Here is a 15,173-nt window from a genome sequence, read left to right as displayed (position 1 = left end):
AGAAATGTCTGCTGTGGCACATCTTGGAATATTTTATTCTTTAAGCTGGCTTTAAGAAAGGAAGAAAAGTGTTTTTGTATAGTGAACTCTTTACCAGCGCTACTCATAATCCCTTGGCACAGCATCTAGTGCTGGAAGAAAGAACTCTTGGGGTGTTCTGAGCTTCGCCGAGGAGACAGTCTGATGTCATTGGTGGCAGACACAGGACGTATGTATCTGTGTTTTGTCTGCACCATCTGTTTTTCTCTTTACAGGCTATTGTTCGTATTTGTTCTTCTCTCCCTTACAGGAAGTGTGCCTCTCCATAGGAGCATGGGCTTTCGGTGTTTAAAGGACTGAGCTAGCATTCTAACGTGATTTCTCTCTGTTCTCTTCTTCCTAGAATCTTATGGCAAGGGCCTTATATGACAATGTCCCAGAGTGTGCTGAGGAACTGGCCTTCCGCAAGGGAGATATCCTGACTGTCATAGAGCAGAACACAGGAGGACTGGAAGGATGGTGGCTCTGCTCCTTACATGGTCGACAAGGCATTGTCCCAGGCAACCGGGTGAAGCTTCTGATTGGCCCCATTCAGGATACCCCCTCCAGTCAGGACCAGCCTACTTCTGGGCTAATGCACCAGACCTTTGGCCAACAGAAGCTCTATCAAGTGCCAAACCTACATGGTGCCCCTCGAGACACCATCTACCAAGTACCACCTTCCTACCAACATCAGGGAATTTACCAGGTCCCCACTAGCCATGGTACCCAGGAACAAGATGTGTATCAAGTACCACCATCAGTGCAGAGAAGCATTGGGGGAGCTAATGGTCCCCACTTAAGCAAAAAGGTGAGTGAGCGACCTACTGGATTTTTGTTTCTACTTACTTGTTTCCATTGCACTCAGAGCAGTAGAAATGTTCCCAGAACAAAAACATGAAACTTGCAGGAAGTAAATAAATCTTCCAAAGAGTAAGTATACCTACATACCTGAACTTGGGCATTGGTTCTGCATCATTTTTCCATTCATTGGTCAGCAAAACTTTGTTCCCATGTCATTATAAGTTCTTGTGTCATTCCAGATCATACTGGATCATTAAGTTGTTTCTCTCTGTCTTTCTGATAGATCTGCTTTTAGACCTAGGTTGTACACTCAAATAGTTTCCAGTCTTTTCTGTTTCCTCCTTGAGTGGTACAAGGCACCAAATTTCGCACAAGTACAATGATGCAGAAAGGACTCTCCTTTCACCAAAAGCTGAATCATGACCCCATTGGCCTGGCTGCACAAAGAACCCACCAGAAGTAAAGGGAGCAAAGAAGCTGGAAGTGGGTCATGCCAACCAACTTTTCTGTAGAGTTGTTAGTTTCAAGGTTGTCCAATACACATGGACACTAGTGAATTTAGAAAGGAGCCATCCTCTTGTCCTTCAAGTAATTCCTGTAATAATGCCAGAGCCAGTGTGTGAAAACAGTAGAGCTAGAATATTTAGGAAACCATTTTGTTAAAAAAAAAAAAAAAAAGGAAGTACCTCTTCAGCACTCTATATCATTCCAAATGTCACAACAATTTGACATAAATAGAAATTTGTTCATCAAATTAATTTTAAGCACTTAGTATATGTATTTTTTAAAGATTTTTTTTTAAGTAATCTCTACACCCAACGTGGGGCTTGAATTCACAACCCCAGTGTCAAGAGTCACATGCTCTACCAGCTGAGCCATCCAGGCAGACACCCCTCATTTAGTATATTTCTGAAGCTTGTGATACAGTGATGAACTGAAGAGTGAACAAAGCCTTCATGATGCTTACATTGTAGTGGGGAGACAAGCACACACTGTAATGTCAGGTGGAAATACACACTGGAAAGAAAATAAGATTAGTCAACTATGGGAGTAATAGCCAACACCAAGATCATGCTTATGTGAGCATTACAAGGGAGGGCTTTTCTCTTTCGTTTACCGGCAAATTCCAAGGGTCTACAATGGGTCCTTTGAGGTTTGTTATTAAGAATGGACTGATTTAATGGAATAAGAAATAAGGAAAGACGCAGTTAGATACAAGAAGGAGCTTGCTGGCTCCAAGAACACTACATATGCGTGTGTCCTGGCTCAAGAAAATCTAATACAAAGGCTGAATTTACAAACCCAAGTCAATTACGGAATATCTACTTGCATGATAATGGAATTCTCTGTTGGACAAAAAAGGGGGGAGAATCACTGTTGGATTCCTTAAAATAACAAAACCACAAATGTATTTTCAAATCACCTTTTATACAAAAGGTATGTATTACACACCATTGCTCAAGAGCACCTGTGTTGCATAAGCCAAGCACATGCATATGAGAAGAAGTGGTGACTTGTTTTGCCCAGGACAATGATCACTGTCTGGAGGCAAAGTGACTCCATCATGACCTCTCAAAGTCCTTCTTACCCCAGGGACTTTAGATTCAAAGGGAAAGCCAAACCAAGACTCTTTATCTCCAGAGGGAAAAAAAGAACAGTTGAAAGGTGTAACTATAAATAAATAATTTCTCTCATTCTAAGTCCTGGTTGTTTGCACCTTAAAAATAGCTCTCCCTCATCTGAGCTAGTGTGAGGCAGACAAGGGAGACCAGAACAGGAAATGCTTGGCTGAAAGGTGGTGGGGTCTAAACTTTCATCACAGTTTATTTTGGCAGGAAGGTGACATGTTTTCCTTTTAAGACTCAACCTTTTTAGTTCCAAGTCTGAAAAGCACTTCAGACTTCTTCCCATTTTATTTGCTGGAACTGCACTGCAGATTTGCTCCTTGACCCTCCATCCTTTTAAAGAGGAGAGACTTTGACCACGCCTTCCCTTGGATTGATGTTGGGGTGTGCACTCGAACTCAATGTTTTGTTTGTTTGTCTAATTCTAAAATCAGTGGAACACTTTATGCTTACCAAAAGGTAGGTGATTCCTGTAGGAGGAAGCCAACTTCCGAATCAGACCTCTGCCAGCCTTACAGGGGAGGACTTTACCAGAACTGAGAAGTAGATAATGCCTGCAGTGCTAAGCTTTGAGCTGTGGGGGTCTAAAGTGGTAACATGGCAGCAAGGATGGGAAGGGCAGGAGGGAATGGTCCTGGCTCCTCCCTGCCAAACACCAAGAGTTCTGCAGGATATCCTGACCTCAACTTGAAAGTCATCTGAGTGCCTCTGGTCCCCTAGGCTGACCCCTCCATCGTGTCCACTGGGCCACTGGCTCGAACCTCCATTGATATGAGGAGGAAAAACCTCCTCCTTCCTTTCCCCTCCCTCTCTTCCTTCCTTTCTCCTTCCTCTTTTCTCTCTCCCTCCCTCTCTCTCTTGCTTGCTCTCACTGTTGCTCTTTCTTTCCCTCCCCCTTTCTTTCACTTTCACCTCCCTCCCTCCCTCCCTCCCTTCCTTCCTTCCTTCCTTCCTTCCTTCCTTCCTTCCTTCCTTCTCTCCTTCCTTCTTAGTGGAAATGGCTTGGCTGCTAAAAGGTAATTTTAACCTTCTAGATAATAGTTGTTTAAAACACTTCTGTCAACATCTTCCTCTGTGTAGGGGTCTTCTCAGTGGGTGAGAATCACACTAATGACTTAAGCCAAGGCCCCCAGAGTTAGTCTCAGTACAGCGAGAGTCAGGTAGGCTTTTTGGGTTTTGCTTTTGTTTTGTCTTCGGGCTTTTTTTTTTCTTTTTTCAGTTGTTATTGTAGCTGACTTAGTGAATAGCCCTATACCCATTTTTCTCTTTACTTTCCCATCTGTAAAATGGTGGTAAGCCCAGAACTAGGCATTTCTGGAAGTTTAAGCTATGGTCCTTTAAATCTATTAAAGAAGAAAAGGAAGAGGAGGTGGATCTTGTTCTAAACCATGGAAGTGTGGTTTAAAATGTTTAGAGAACATACGAATCATTTGGAGAGGTAGGGAAGGTGAGCTGAAATGCAGATTTCCAGGCCTTTCCCACCAGGAATTCTAATCCTGGGGCCTGGGAATCTGCCCTGGGGTGAGCTCGTTAGGTAGTTCTGGGGGAGGTGACCCGGGACTGCATTTTGAGAAACACTGTGAAGTGACCATGATGGGGGGTTGGATCTGTTCCAATCTGATTGTGATTCGGGACTTTCCATAGTTAAAGATTCCCTTGACGTTGCTACAGACTGTGGGCTTCAGGAGTTTCATCCACCACAGTTTTTTCCATGAATGAATCATTTAAGAGGAAAAAAAAAAATTCTGCCTTCTATCACTTCAACTTTGGTCTTTGGGAAACTGTAGCCTTTGCCCACCTAAGACGCCTCTACTCATCCCAACCACATGTATCACTTACTATATCAGCGGTTAGAAAAAGGAAGATAATCATCTCATCCCCACCCTTTTATGAAACAAGACAGCATGAGTATTGTGCAAAGAGCATGAGCTTTGGGGTTAGGCTGACCCCTGGCTCTCTTCCTTCATAGCTGTCAATCCCTTGGCAAGTTCCTCAACTTCCCTAGGTTTTGGTTTCTCCATCTGTAAAATGGGACTAATCACAACTACCTCACAGAGTTCTTGTGAGAATTCAATAGAACAACATATAGGAAGGACCTGGCCCAAGGCTTAGCACGGTGGGGGCTTAAAAAATTAGTTCCTCTCCCTTGTTTGTCTTTCCTTTCTCAGAGTTTGTTTTGAACGGCCTCAGCCCTGTTTGTGTTTCTGATTGTGCATCAAATATGCAAATACTTTCCTGCTAACACATAGGCTGTTCCCTCTGAGTGCATGGCTCTCTCTCTTGGGTTCTACAAGAACTTTGCACAAAATGGAAAAGAACTTTTCGTTATCTGGAAACCATATACGCTGACACCTTTCTTAATTTCATTGGTCTTTTGCCCTATGGGTTTTGGGTGCAGTGCCGTTTTATCCGTTAGGCATTATGGGCAGAATGCCCAGGGCCTGCAAGAATGTTTGAGGGCCCCCCTCCCCCCCAAAAAAATTTTGACTCCAAAGTATGAAACACAAAATATGTAATATTAATATATATTAATATAAATATAATAATTATATATTATATATAATTTCTATAATAATAAATATATAATTAATATAAATGTATTTATATGCGAAATATAATTAATAAACATTTAGACAAATGTGTAGGAAACAACATAATGTCAGCCTCATTAATTGCTACATTTAGAGCTCAGAGCTACTTTATTACATTTGAAAACAATTTGTAGGTTAGATTCTTCTCACTTTGCAAAGATTTCTAAATATGCCCTGTGATGGCCAAGAACTCACAGGCAATTTTAAATTAACTGAGTTACTCACAGTCCAATAACTTGAAAAGCTAAATTATGTATATTTTTTAATGTTCTCAATTCTTTAAAAGCAAAAATTCTACTTACTAAGGGACTGTGGCTGAGAGTGGGGCCCCCAAAAGTCCAAAAGCCTAAGGGCCACAAAGGTCTAAAATAGCCTCATTTTTCTACTTCAAAGATTAGTAAAACTGCCGCCTGAGTTCATCCATCTGTGCCTTGATCCGCATGGAGAATGATATGTGTTTCTCTGATTATTTTTGGACATGTCACTTTTATTCTAACTGATGGAATTAGGTTTGTTTTGCATCCTTCTGAAGATCGGTTTTGAGCTAAATTATAAGCCCCGTTACGGCAGGCAGGGGCCAAGGCTGTTACATATGGCATTTCCATGTATGGCATTTCCATGTATGGTATTTCCTGCTATAGGCCACACTCACAGCGAAGTGTCAGCATACGGATGACAGCCAATGAACGAAGGAACGAGGCAGAAGCAAGAAATGAAGCATCTAATTTGAGTTGACTTTTAAGTAAACTGAAAAGTGGTTTTGATCTTATCACCCATAGGATTCACACACTGTTCACATCTTATCGTCCAGTTCCTTACGATCTCTTATGACCTATGTCAGATTCTACGCAGTAGTTTTCCCCTAAGAAGGGTGTTGGGGATTGCCACCATCTCTTTTCTGTAATCATAACTATCTCTACACAACAAGTGAGCATTCAAAGCATGACTGATGTAAAGTTCAGCGTGTCTGAGAGCCTACCTATTTATTTTTTTTAAATATCTATTTATGTATTTGAGAGAGAGAGCGCATGTGCATGAGCATGGAGAGGGGCAGAGGGAGAGGGAGAGAGAATCTCAAGCAGACTCCCCACTGAGTGCAGAGCTCGATGCGGGGCTCGATCTCAAAACCTGGAGATCATGACCTGAGCTGAAATCGAGTTGGACGCTTAACCGGATGTGCCACCCAGGTGCCCGAGAGCCTAAGTTTTATGCATTTTGCCCAATGTAGACAAGATTAGTTGACTCTTCTGTGGTCACCTAAAGAGGAGAACAATACTATTTTTACTGGAGAGCAGAGCTTCCTTTGCATATTCTGTGATTTACCTAGAATGACTTTTCTCCTCCATTCTATCTGTAAACTCTTATTCATACTTTAAAGCCCATGTCAATGTTCATCTCCTCTGTGAAGCTTCCTGTCTGCACCCCAGCCGTTTTCTCCCTCCTCTTTGGTCCCCAAAATATGTCGTCCTCTTCACTTAATCTCAAGGGAAGCTCATGGGTTCATGAAAACCAATGGCCGTTACAATGGGCATGATGGACCAGACTGGGGGCCAGTACTGTTTTGGGGGTGGCACTCAGAAAACTCTAGATTTATCTAAACCCCATGACATCATCTTTAAAGACCATGTTCTACCTTCCAAAATGGGACATGGCCAAATGTTGGCAGGAAATGATTAAAAGATTTTTGCCAGGTCTTCCAGGCCCGTTCCTGAAAGGTAACATAAGAACCAGAAATAGATTCACTATAATATTTGTACCTTCTTAGACACTGAGTCATCGCGAATTACACACATACACACAGACGCGCACGCACACACACACACCCTCACCCAAAGTCATTGGTTAGGGAACAGAGGACTTCCCTTATTGGGATTTGAAGCATTGTGAAATCTGGTTGCCCGGAGCAACATTCAGTTACCAGCCAGCTAACTGCTATATATTAGCAGTATGATTTATCTACCAAGTAAAAATAGATTTAGAGGAAATGAAAGCACCCCGAGAAGACAAACTCTGACTACACCTCCCTTTCCTTTGTTCCCTTCCTATACACACACAGACACACACACACCTCTTGAAAATAGCAGGGAGAATCAGAGTTTGACAGGGCACAGAGTACCTCTGGTTTCTTCACTTATAAACTCCATAAAGTAGGACCATGTTTCAGAATTGCACATCTCTCTATAAAGATAATCTGAATTTAAATTATTTTCCCCCTCAATACATGGCTTTTGGGGCTGTGTGGAGAAGTGAACTTCCATCTAAATTCCTTGCCCTCAAAAGTCAAGATGAATTCTACATCCTACACAGAATTAGAGGTCCTTGAGCACTTAAGGGCAGGACTTTATGAGCTCACTTTGAAAATGAGAAGTCTCTCCTCCCAGCCGAGCAGCCCACGCCAGGGGAATGAGCAAACTGGAACACCTCCCTAAAAATGTACAAAGGCCTTTTTTGTTTGGTCAATGCCAAGGCCTTCTAACTCTGTTGCAATTTGTCATAAAGCTCACAGATAGTGCGTATTTCTAAAAGTGCATCAGTAACTTCTTGTAAACCCACACCAGAGCAAGCAGAGGTAACCTTCCTTCCTTTTTCAATGATTTCATGCTAAGCCACTTTGCTTATCAGAGTGAATGGGTCAGATATTGTGTGTGGTGTGATGTCTGGCTGAGTGGATAATGCTGTATTTGTGAGGGAGAAAAAAGAATACATTTATTTATTTGATTTGATGACAAAACTCAGACTTAATATTGGTGGAACACATCTTTAAAAGCAGGCTTGTTTGAGTACATCGTGGAAAATGCACAGCGAGATTCCATCAGAAGTGCGCTTGGTTCTAAATAGTGCCATACACCCAGTTATCAAGGGACACTTCTAGAGAGGGATGCTGTTCCTGGCTAAGGAGTCATGGTGTGACTCACTTAGGACAGTGTGTCTTCTCTCAAAGTCTATGTAACTCCAGTAACATTTGAAGAGTACCAAGGGATCTTCTCTTTAAAGGGACTCCAGAGTAGGTCGATTTTTGAAGCAAAGAATCTTCAGCCATGCCATAATCACATCTGATTTATTTAGGTAATTTTTATTGGGTTTTCTTAAAGCAGGATGTGCTTAAACCAGTTATTTATCATAACGGTCATTTATTTTCAAATTTACCACCAATTGACTGTGTAGCCCTTAGCATGCTATGAAGTTACTCATTTTTCAGAATAGTTTTAGGACAAAAGCGGGGGTAACCCAAAAGTGCCCTGGGCCCTGGCATCTTCTCAACAGCTTCCTAAGGTGTTCCTTACACCACCCTCTCTTTACGGGGGAGGGATCTGAGGTCTGAGAGGTGAGTTAACTTGCTGAAGGACATACCTCTGGTAAGACGCGACCTTGATATTTGAACTTGCGTCTGTCTGACTCTGAAGCTAATGATTTTTACATCCTGGCTAATGGTTGATGTTGCCAAGCCCTAAAATAAGAGGGCTTGTTTAGGACATTGCATTAGCAATTCCAGCTCATCAGAATCCTGGGTGCTAAACAGCATCGTCTTGGCCAGAAAGAATTAAAGTCACTTCAGAAGCCTCTATGCTGACGGAGTGTGAGTTGAAGAAGGTGGAAATTCCTGCCACCCAGCTGTGGTGGTCCGTTTCAGGGCAGGTGATCTGGAAGTCCCGAGCAGATGATGAAGGCGATGTAAAGACCGTGGTATCACTGAGAACATTGCTGTGTTGGCTTCCTCTACCATTGGAAGCAACATCTTTTCAAATGACTTCCAATTGCTCCAGATGGATAACTTCATTTAACCAGACACAGTAGTCCCCCCTTATCTGCAGTATTTGTTCTCACGATTTCAGTTACCCACGGTCAATCAGGGTCTGGAAGCAAATGATCCTCCTTCTGACATATGGTCAATGCCTACGTCACTCACCCCACTTCACCTCAATCACGTAGGCATTTTATTGTCTCATGTCATTATAAAAAGAGTACCTACAGTATAGTAAGATATTTTGAGAGAGACCACGTTCACATATAGCATATCATTATAATTGTTCTATTTTATTATTGTTGTTGTTAATCTCTGACTGTGTTGAATTGATAAATTAAACTTTATCATATGTATGTATGTATAGGAAAAAAACATAGTATATATAGGGTTCAGTACTAACCACGGTTTCAGGCATCCACTGGCGGTCTTGGAACATATCCACCATGGATGAGGAGAGACTGCTGTCTAGTTAAATCTCCCAGAATGGCCTTGCCAGGGAAAGGGGCACCCCCAAAATTTAAGATACCCAGATTTCAAGTTTTGCTTCTCAAACAAGGAAGTGAGTTTCTCTGTGAAACTAGGAAAGTAGTAAATTTCTAGTAAATTTCTAATCTGTCTTGCTAATGTAAGCAACGGGACAGAGAAAAGTAGGGGTGCACCATGGGACCCAGCCAACCAGGTTCTTATTTACTTCTCTGTCATTAACCCGCTGAATAACCTCTCTGAACTTCAGTTCCCTCAACTGTGAAATGGGGAGTAGGGATGAATTATCTCTAATGGTTTTTGCTAAAATTTTATGATCCAGATATTCTTATCTGATTCTTTCCCAGAGTCACTTGAAAAGTTTAGTAAAACCACTTGACCTCAAGATTCTTAAAAAAAAAAAAAAAAAAAAAAGACACTCAAGCATTGATATAAATTTCAAGTTGACCCCGTAGGTTTTGGCAAATCTTCTTACTCTTCCTTTAGGATGCAGTCCGCCTTCCCATCCAGAAACCTCAGTCACCTCCAGGAGATGGAGCTGTGGCAATGGAAGGCAAGGAGCAGGAAGAACCCGGGGGTTGGGGGGGAGGGTGGGGGAGGTATACTGAGCCAGGGAGACTTGGAGCTCGAAGGCCCATCCTGTACGTGAGAACACTTTCCAGAGAGCAGCTTCTTCAGGAGAACTCTCTTCCCTGCTTTGGTACCAAAAGCTAAGAGAGTGTTTCCTCCTAGAACTTGTTATTTTTCTGTCCATTTTCCTCTGTTTAATCCTCTTGGATATGGCAGAGACCCTTGGCGGGTCAGGTGTCTCTGGAAGCAACAGCCCACGTGATGGGTCTGTCACCTCAGCCACCGTGTCCTGTCTCCCGGTGAGGCCGTGAGGGGGCTCCTGTGTAGGAGGAACCTAGAACTCCAGGCATTTGGATCCAGAAATGCTCATGCCTTGCCCCCTTTCCATAATCACATCCCCTTTTGGGCATCTCTCTAAAATCCATTTCAAAACCCAGACGTCATGCTTAGTGCCCTGTTGAATGTATCTGGACATCCAAAGAACCAAAACGCTTGTGCCTTTTATAGTTCTCCAAGAACATTTCGGTCCACGGGATATTAAAAAAAAAAAAATGACTTCGCTGGACCCAGCTCTGTCACGGGTCACATTCAGCTTTGTCCGGAGAAAGACCTCAAACCGCTGCAGGAGCCCAGACGTCATTCCCGGCCATGCTCTTCCACATTAAATGCTTCGAGCTGCTCTTTGGCGCTTGGTCACTCCATAACTAAATATTGCTTTAGCACTTGCTGCACAAATTGCTTCCTGAAAGCAGCAGGGGAGGCGTGCTAGAGGCTTGACAATCGGGCACTGTTTCCATGGAGTGGTTTGCCTCCCGAATGCTGTGTCAAATGAAAGTGACCCAAGAGCCCCGTTCCACTTCTGAGCCTTCGGTCGTGACTTTTTCCTCCTTTGGGAAAAAAAAAAAGAGAGAGAGAGAGAGACTGGCCACGATTTAGGTGTGGTGAGCAAAAGGCTGAGTTCTAGCCTAAAAATCAGACAGCAGAATGTCTTTGAGGGAAAGTAAATCACCACCCAACAACAGAGGGGGAGAAACTTCGATGAGCTCAAGAGAAGTGTTAGGAAGCGTGCAGTTGGCCCACGAGGGTGTATTTTTCGGGCCAGACTCGGTTTTCATTATATTGTTGCTATGCGAATAATAAATGAGCTCATTGCTACACCCAAGCTGGGCAGAGAGAATTTATAGAGAATTAATAAATCCAGTGGAGGCAACATGTGGCTTTTCCTCTGGTCATAGAAAAGAAACTAGTAATCTTGGATTTTAAACAGACAAACCTGTATAACTTTGCTGTTTCTGAAAACTGGATCCAAGTTCTAACAGGCAGGCAGTGATAATAGTGAAGTTGCTCTTCCTAAGGGTTTTTCTTTAAAGGGAAAGGGTCACGCAGTTCATGGGCTTTAAGACAAAGAGGTTATTATAAGATCTAATAAATACTGTGGTGACTCTGTGAATGCTTTTTAAGGGCATTTACATGAAATAAGTCCTTTCCAGAGGGCGGTTTCAGAAATCTAAATACTCTTGTTAATACATGAGACCCAGAGATAGTATAAATAAAACAGGGGGCTAGGGGAGATTAGAGATAGACAGGAAGCAATCTAATTTTACTTTCTGCAGATGCCAAGAAAAATGCAAATGGCCGACTGCTAATCAGTGAGGCCTACTTCTGAATTCAGACAATCTTAGGTACTGTTAATGGCGGAGTTATAAATCTGTGCTATAATTATTACAGCACAGTGGCACTTTTTACCTTCTCACCAATTACTCATTATACTTCCTGAGTACCTCCTGGATTGCCTAGGTGTTGATGAGGCCCTGGGGCGGAACGCCAGGAGCCGGGTCCACACATGTCTGCTCTGCTAGATTGATGGGTAAACTCTGGTGGTCAGTTATCGAGGCATTATCTGGATATCAAGAAGAAAGGATTGTATCATTCTGGCCATTTCTGATGTTGCTTTGGAATGTAGAGACCTAGACCCAGAGAATTAAATCATGGGACACAGAAACCCCAAACAGTTACAAAGACCCCTCTGTACCCTTCCAAGTGGGATTTCTTGTTATTTTTTGAAATTCTGTTTAAAATTATTAAAAATATATTTTTCTGATTTTTGTAATCGTTGAAGCAGGCGTCTACCAAATGTAGAAGTATGAGCAATAATAATGATGAGAATACCCTAGAACAGTTAATCTGTCCTCCACCCCCCAACACCCCATCTCCACCTCTTATCCGTTCCACCCAGTTCTTTCTGTCAAACAGTAGGATTTTTCCGCTTCCTTTTTACTGTTTTTGTTTTTCTTTACGGTTGCGGGTAGCATGGCAGGAGGGAAGGAACCAAAACGGGGGTGGGTGTTGGAGGAGAGAGATGAGAAGGTGCCATAAGTAACAAGTGGTAGGGCTGGCGTCAGAAGGAAGGACGGCGGAACATGGCGGGACCTGAGACCCTATTAATCTCGGCTTTCGTAGGATTCTCGGGGCGGGGAGGGTCTGCCTTCATGTTCGGGTGGCATGCAGCTGAGGGCCTTCACAGCAGCTAGGCCCCACTCCCAGGCACCCACCCACGAGCTCTGCTCTGAAGAGGTGAAGCGGATGCCCACGGAGACTTGCTGAGACGTTGGCCCCAAGGATACCATGTGAGCAGGAGTTGTCTTGAAGGTATTTTGCTTCTAGACATTCCAGTTGGGTATGTGCCCCACTTCTTGGTGAGATCCTCTTGACAAACCCAGCTTGTGATCTTCCACTGAAAAGGCCTTGTCTGAAGAGAAATTCAATCAAGGGTCCTGGGTTTGGGACGTTGCCATCTTTCTCTTGGATAATAGGTTTATTTCTATGCCTCATAAAGCACGTTTTTCTCCTGGGGTTTTCCACTGGAGTGTCTTGGACTATTAGGGTGATAACTGTGACAATGGCAATACTGATAAGACCAGAGTAAAATAGTAACCCAAGTAAATCTACTGATGGCCACAGAAAACCAAAGTCTCTTGTCACTTACTGCTTTGATGTGAAATTCCCATTGCCTCATAGACCTCACTGGGAACACTGTATGCATTTGTAAAGATTAATTTCTTTCTATTTGACTTGTATCTAAATGATTAAATTTTGTTTGCTCCCATGGTTTAATCACGGAACATTTTGGAAGCAAACAGCCTTGAGATCTGTGGTCACTAAGACACAGACCACGTCCTCCTCATATTGAGAAGAAAGCAAAAATTGGCTCTTGTCTTTTTCTGCTGTCTTGTCTCCTATATTTCTGGGTATCTTTGTAGGGTGGACATTGTATTTTTAAATATTTGTAAGAAATCATTTAAGGCCCATAAAGATGTTCTCTACTTCCAGAGAGGATTTTATTTCCTTCTGCCAGCCTCGCAGCCAAGCATAAATCTAATTTCGGGCTTGGAGATGTTCTTACCCACCCCGATGAGTGAAAACCTGGCTCCAGCCCGTGCAAGGGTGGCTTCCCTTCCAGCACCTTCTCACTTTTACATGCAACCCTTAGGATCCCAACCCAAAATGGGGATGGTTATCAGGGTCCCAACCTTGGGGATCCCTAGAGTCCAATATTCCCCCGGACCCATAGACACTGCAAAAAGACACCTATGAGTCTTTCTGAGAGGTGTGGCCTCTCAGACACCTATCTCACATCCGCAAATGCCCCCCAGGAAAAAAGCAGCCTTAAAGTGTGGGCTTACCTCTGTGAATTCCTTCTCTGCTCCCAAATTTGGACCTGATCATTCTTTACTATCTTTTAATGCTTTAATGCTATGAAGAAGATTTTTAATATCTTTTCCTCATTTTTCAAAAGCTGTCTTCAGTGGGATGGTTGATCTGAATTACCGGGTCCACAATTTAAGTCCAAAAGTAAAAGCTGTATAACCCAGCAATTATAATAGAATTAGAATAGACAATTATAATAGAAATAACTAAGGCTTAAGGGGTTTACCCGATGCCAGGCACTTTATGTACTTGATCGCATTTCATACACTAATAGCCTATAAGTGTTATTATTTCCATTCTCCTAATGAGGAAACGGGCTTAGAATGGACAGATCCCTTGGTCATGTTCTCACACGTGGTGAAGTCAGCTCTGCCTGAGTCCAGCTTGTGTTCTCAATCACTCCCCTCATCAGCCGAATCCTTTCCATGAGCTAAAGACCTAATGTGGCCATGGCCTCTGATACACAGCTCCTGTTCCTTTCCATTGTGTTTTCCTTCTGATACTAAGGTAAACTGCAGAGTTTGTTTTGATTTCTTTTTGCAAAACTCCCCCGTATGTTTCTAGCTTATGGCTGAGAAGAACACAGATGCTCATGTCACATGCAGACTCTGGGGAGAAGGAAACCATCTAGCAGCCCTTCTTGGCCTCCATGGTGGTTTGCACCAAACAGTGGTGCAGGTGATCATGCTTCTGTGGTTTCTGATTTCTTGATTTTATCTAAAATTCACTCTGCTTTTTTGGCTTCCTCACTTGCCTGACCTTACCATGCATGGCTGAGAAGAGCCCATTCCGCCCCTTCTCCCGGTGCGTCCCACTCATCCTAGAGCTGACTCACCTGGAAACCAACCTCATCCTACACAGGCAGACCTTGTTTCCCGTCCTGTCCAGTTCCACACCATCTTGCTTAAGAAAAGCCTCGAGTTTTCCTTTAGCTCATTAATGTATCCAGTCAATGCATTTATCCAAGCCCTACTACAGTCAAGGCACTGTGATAGGCCCTGCTGTGTATCTACAAATGAAGAAGAAACAGGTTCTATCTCCACCACGCCAAGAGAAGAAATGGGAGGCACTGAAAAGGACCACAAGTGATAAGTCCCCTTAGAGATGTACACATAATGTGCTTGGAGCACTCCAAGGAGAAAAGTATTCTATCTGTCTGGAAAGGCCCCATGGGAGAGAGTCACTCAGCCTGGCCTTGAAAGCCGAATAAAATGTGAATTATGAGGACAGGAAGAAGAATATCTTGGAGAAAGATACAACGTGAGTGAAGGCACAGAGGTGGGGGACGCGGGGCATCTGTATAAAATGGTGGAGTTCAGTCTTGCCAAGGAATGGAATTGCTAAAGAGCTTTTTGGTACCTGCCCTCAGAGACTTTCAAGGTATTGAGGGAGGAGGGCAGAAATACATAGATGAAGGCAAGACGGGCCCCCTGAGGGCCACAGACATGTTTCATTTGGCCAGGACGCTGTTTGAAATATTTGAGCCAATTCTGGAAATCAGATTTCACGTCAAAAAATCCAGATTTCTGGCTTCTTCTGAAAATTTGAGAGACTTAGCAACACGGGGCATATTTTCTCAGGATGGCAGCTGGCTGGAGCTGAGGAATGGCTGCTTTCCTTCAGGAGGTT

At 43.1% G+C, this 15,173-nt stretch overlaps 2 protein-coding genes and 1 long non-coding RNA gene across 7 annotated transcripts in view; 1 reads left to right on the top strand and 2 right to left on the bottom strand.

The window, feature by feature from the left end:
- The window catches only part of SMIM13 (small integral membrane protein 13), a 211,127-nt gene that overhangs the window by 113,311 nt on the left and 82,643 nt on the right, over positions 1-15,173 (bottom strand). The gene's annotated exons all lie outside the window — the stretch shown is intronic.
- Positions 1-15,173, top strand: part of NEDD9 (neural precursor cell expressed, developmentally down-regulated 9) — a 180,247-nt gene that overhangs the window by 151,672 nt on the left and 13,402 nt on the right. For both annotated transcript variants that reach the window (XM_036106553.2, XM_036106552.2), the window contains one exon: positions 383-829. In XM_036106553.2, the coding sequence (XP_035962446.1) occupies positions 383-829 (447 nt within the window). The remainder of the gene's footprint in view (positions 1-382; positions 830-15,173) is intronic.
- Positions 1-15,173, bottom strand: part of LOC118544668 (uncharacterized) — a 41,432-nt gene that overhangs the window by 17,983 nt on the left and 8,276 nt on the right. The gene's annotated exons all lie outside the window — the stretch shown is intronic.

This window comes from Halichoerus grypus, chromosome 9, assembly GCF_964656455.1.
Source record: "Halichoerus grypus chromosome 9, mHalGry1.hap1.1, whole genome shotgun sequence".
Lineage (NCBI taxonomy): Eukaryota > Metazoa > Chordata > Mammalia > Carnivora > Phocidae > Halichoerus > Halichoerus grypus.
The sequence above is the reverse complement of the archived record's forward strand: the minus strand, read 5'-3'. Positions and strand labels throughout refer to the sequence as shown.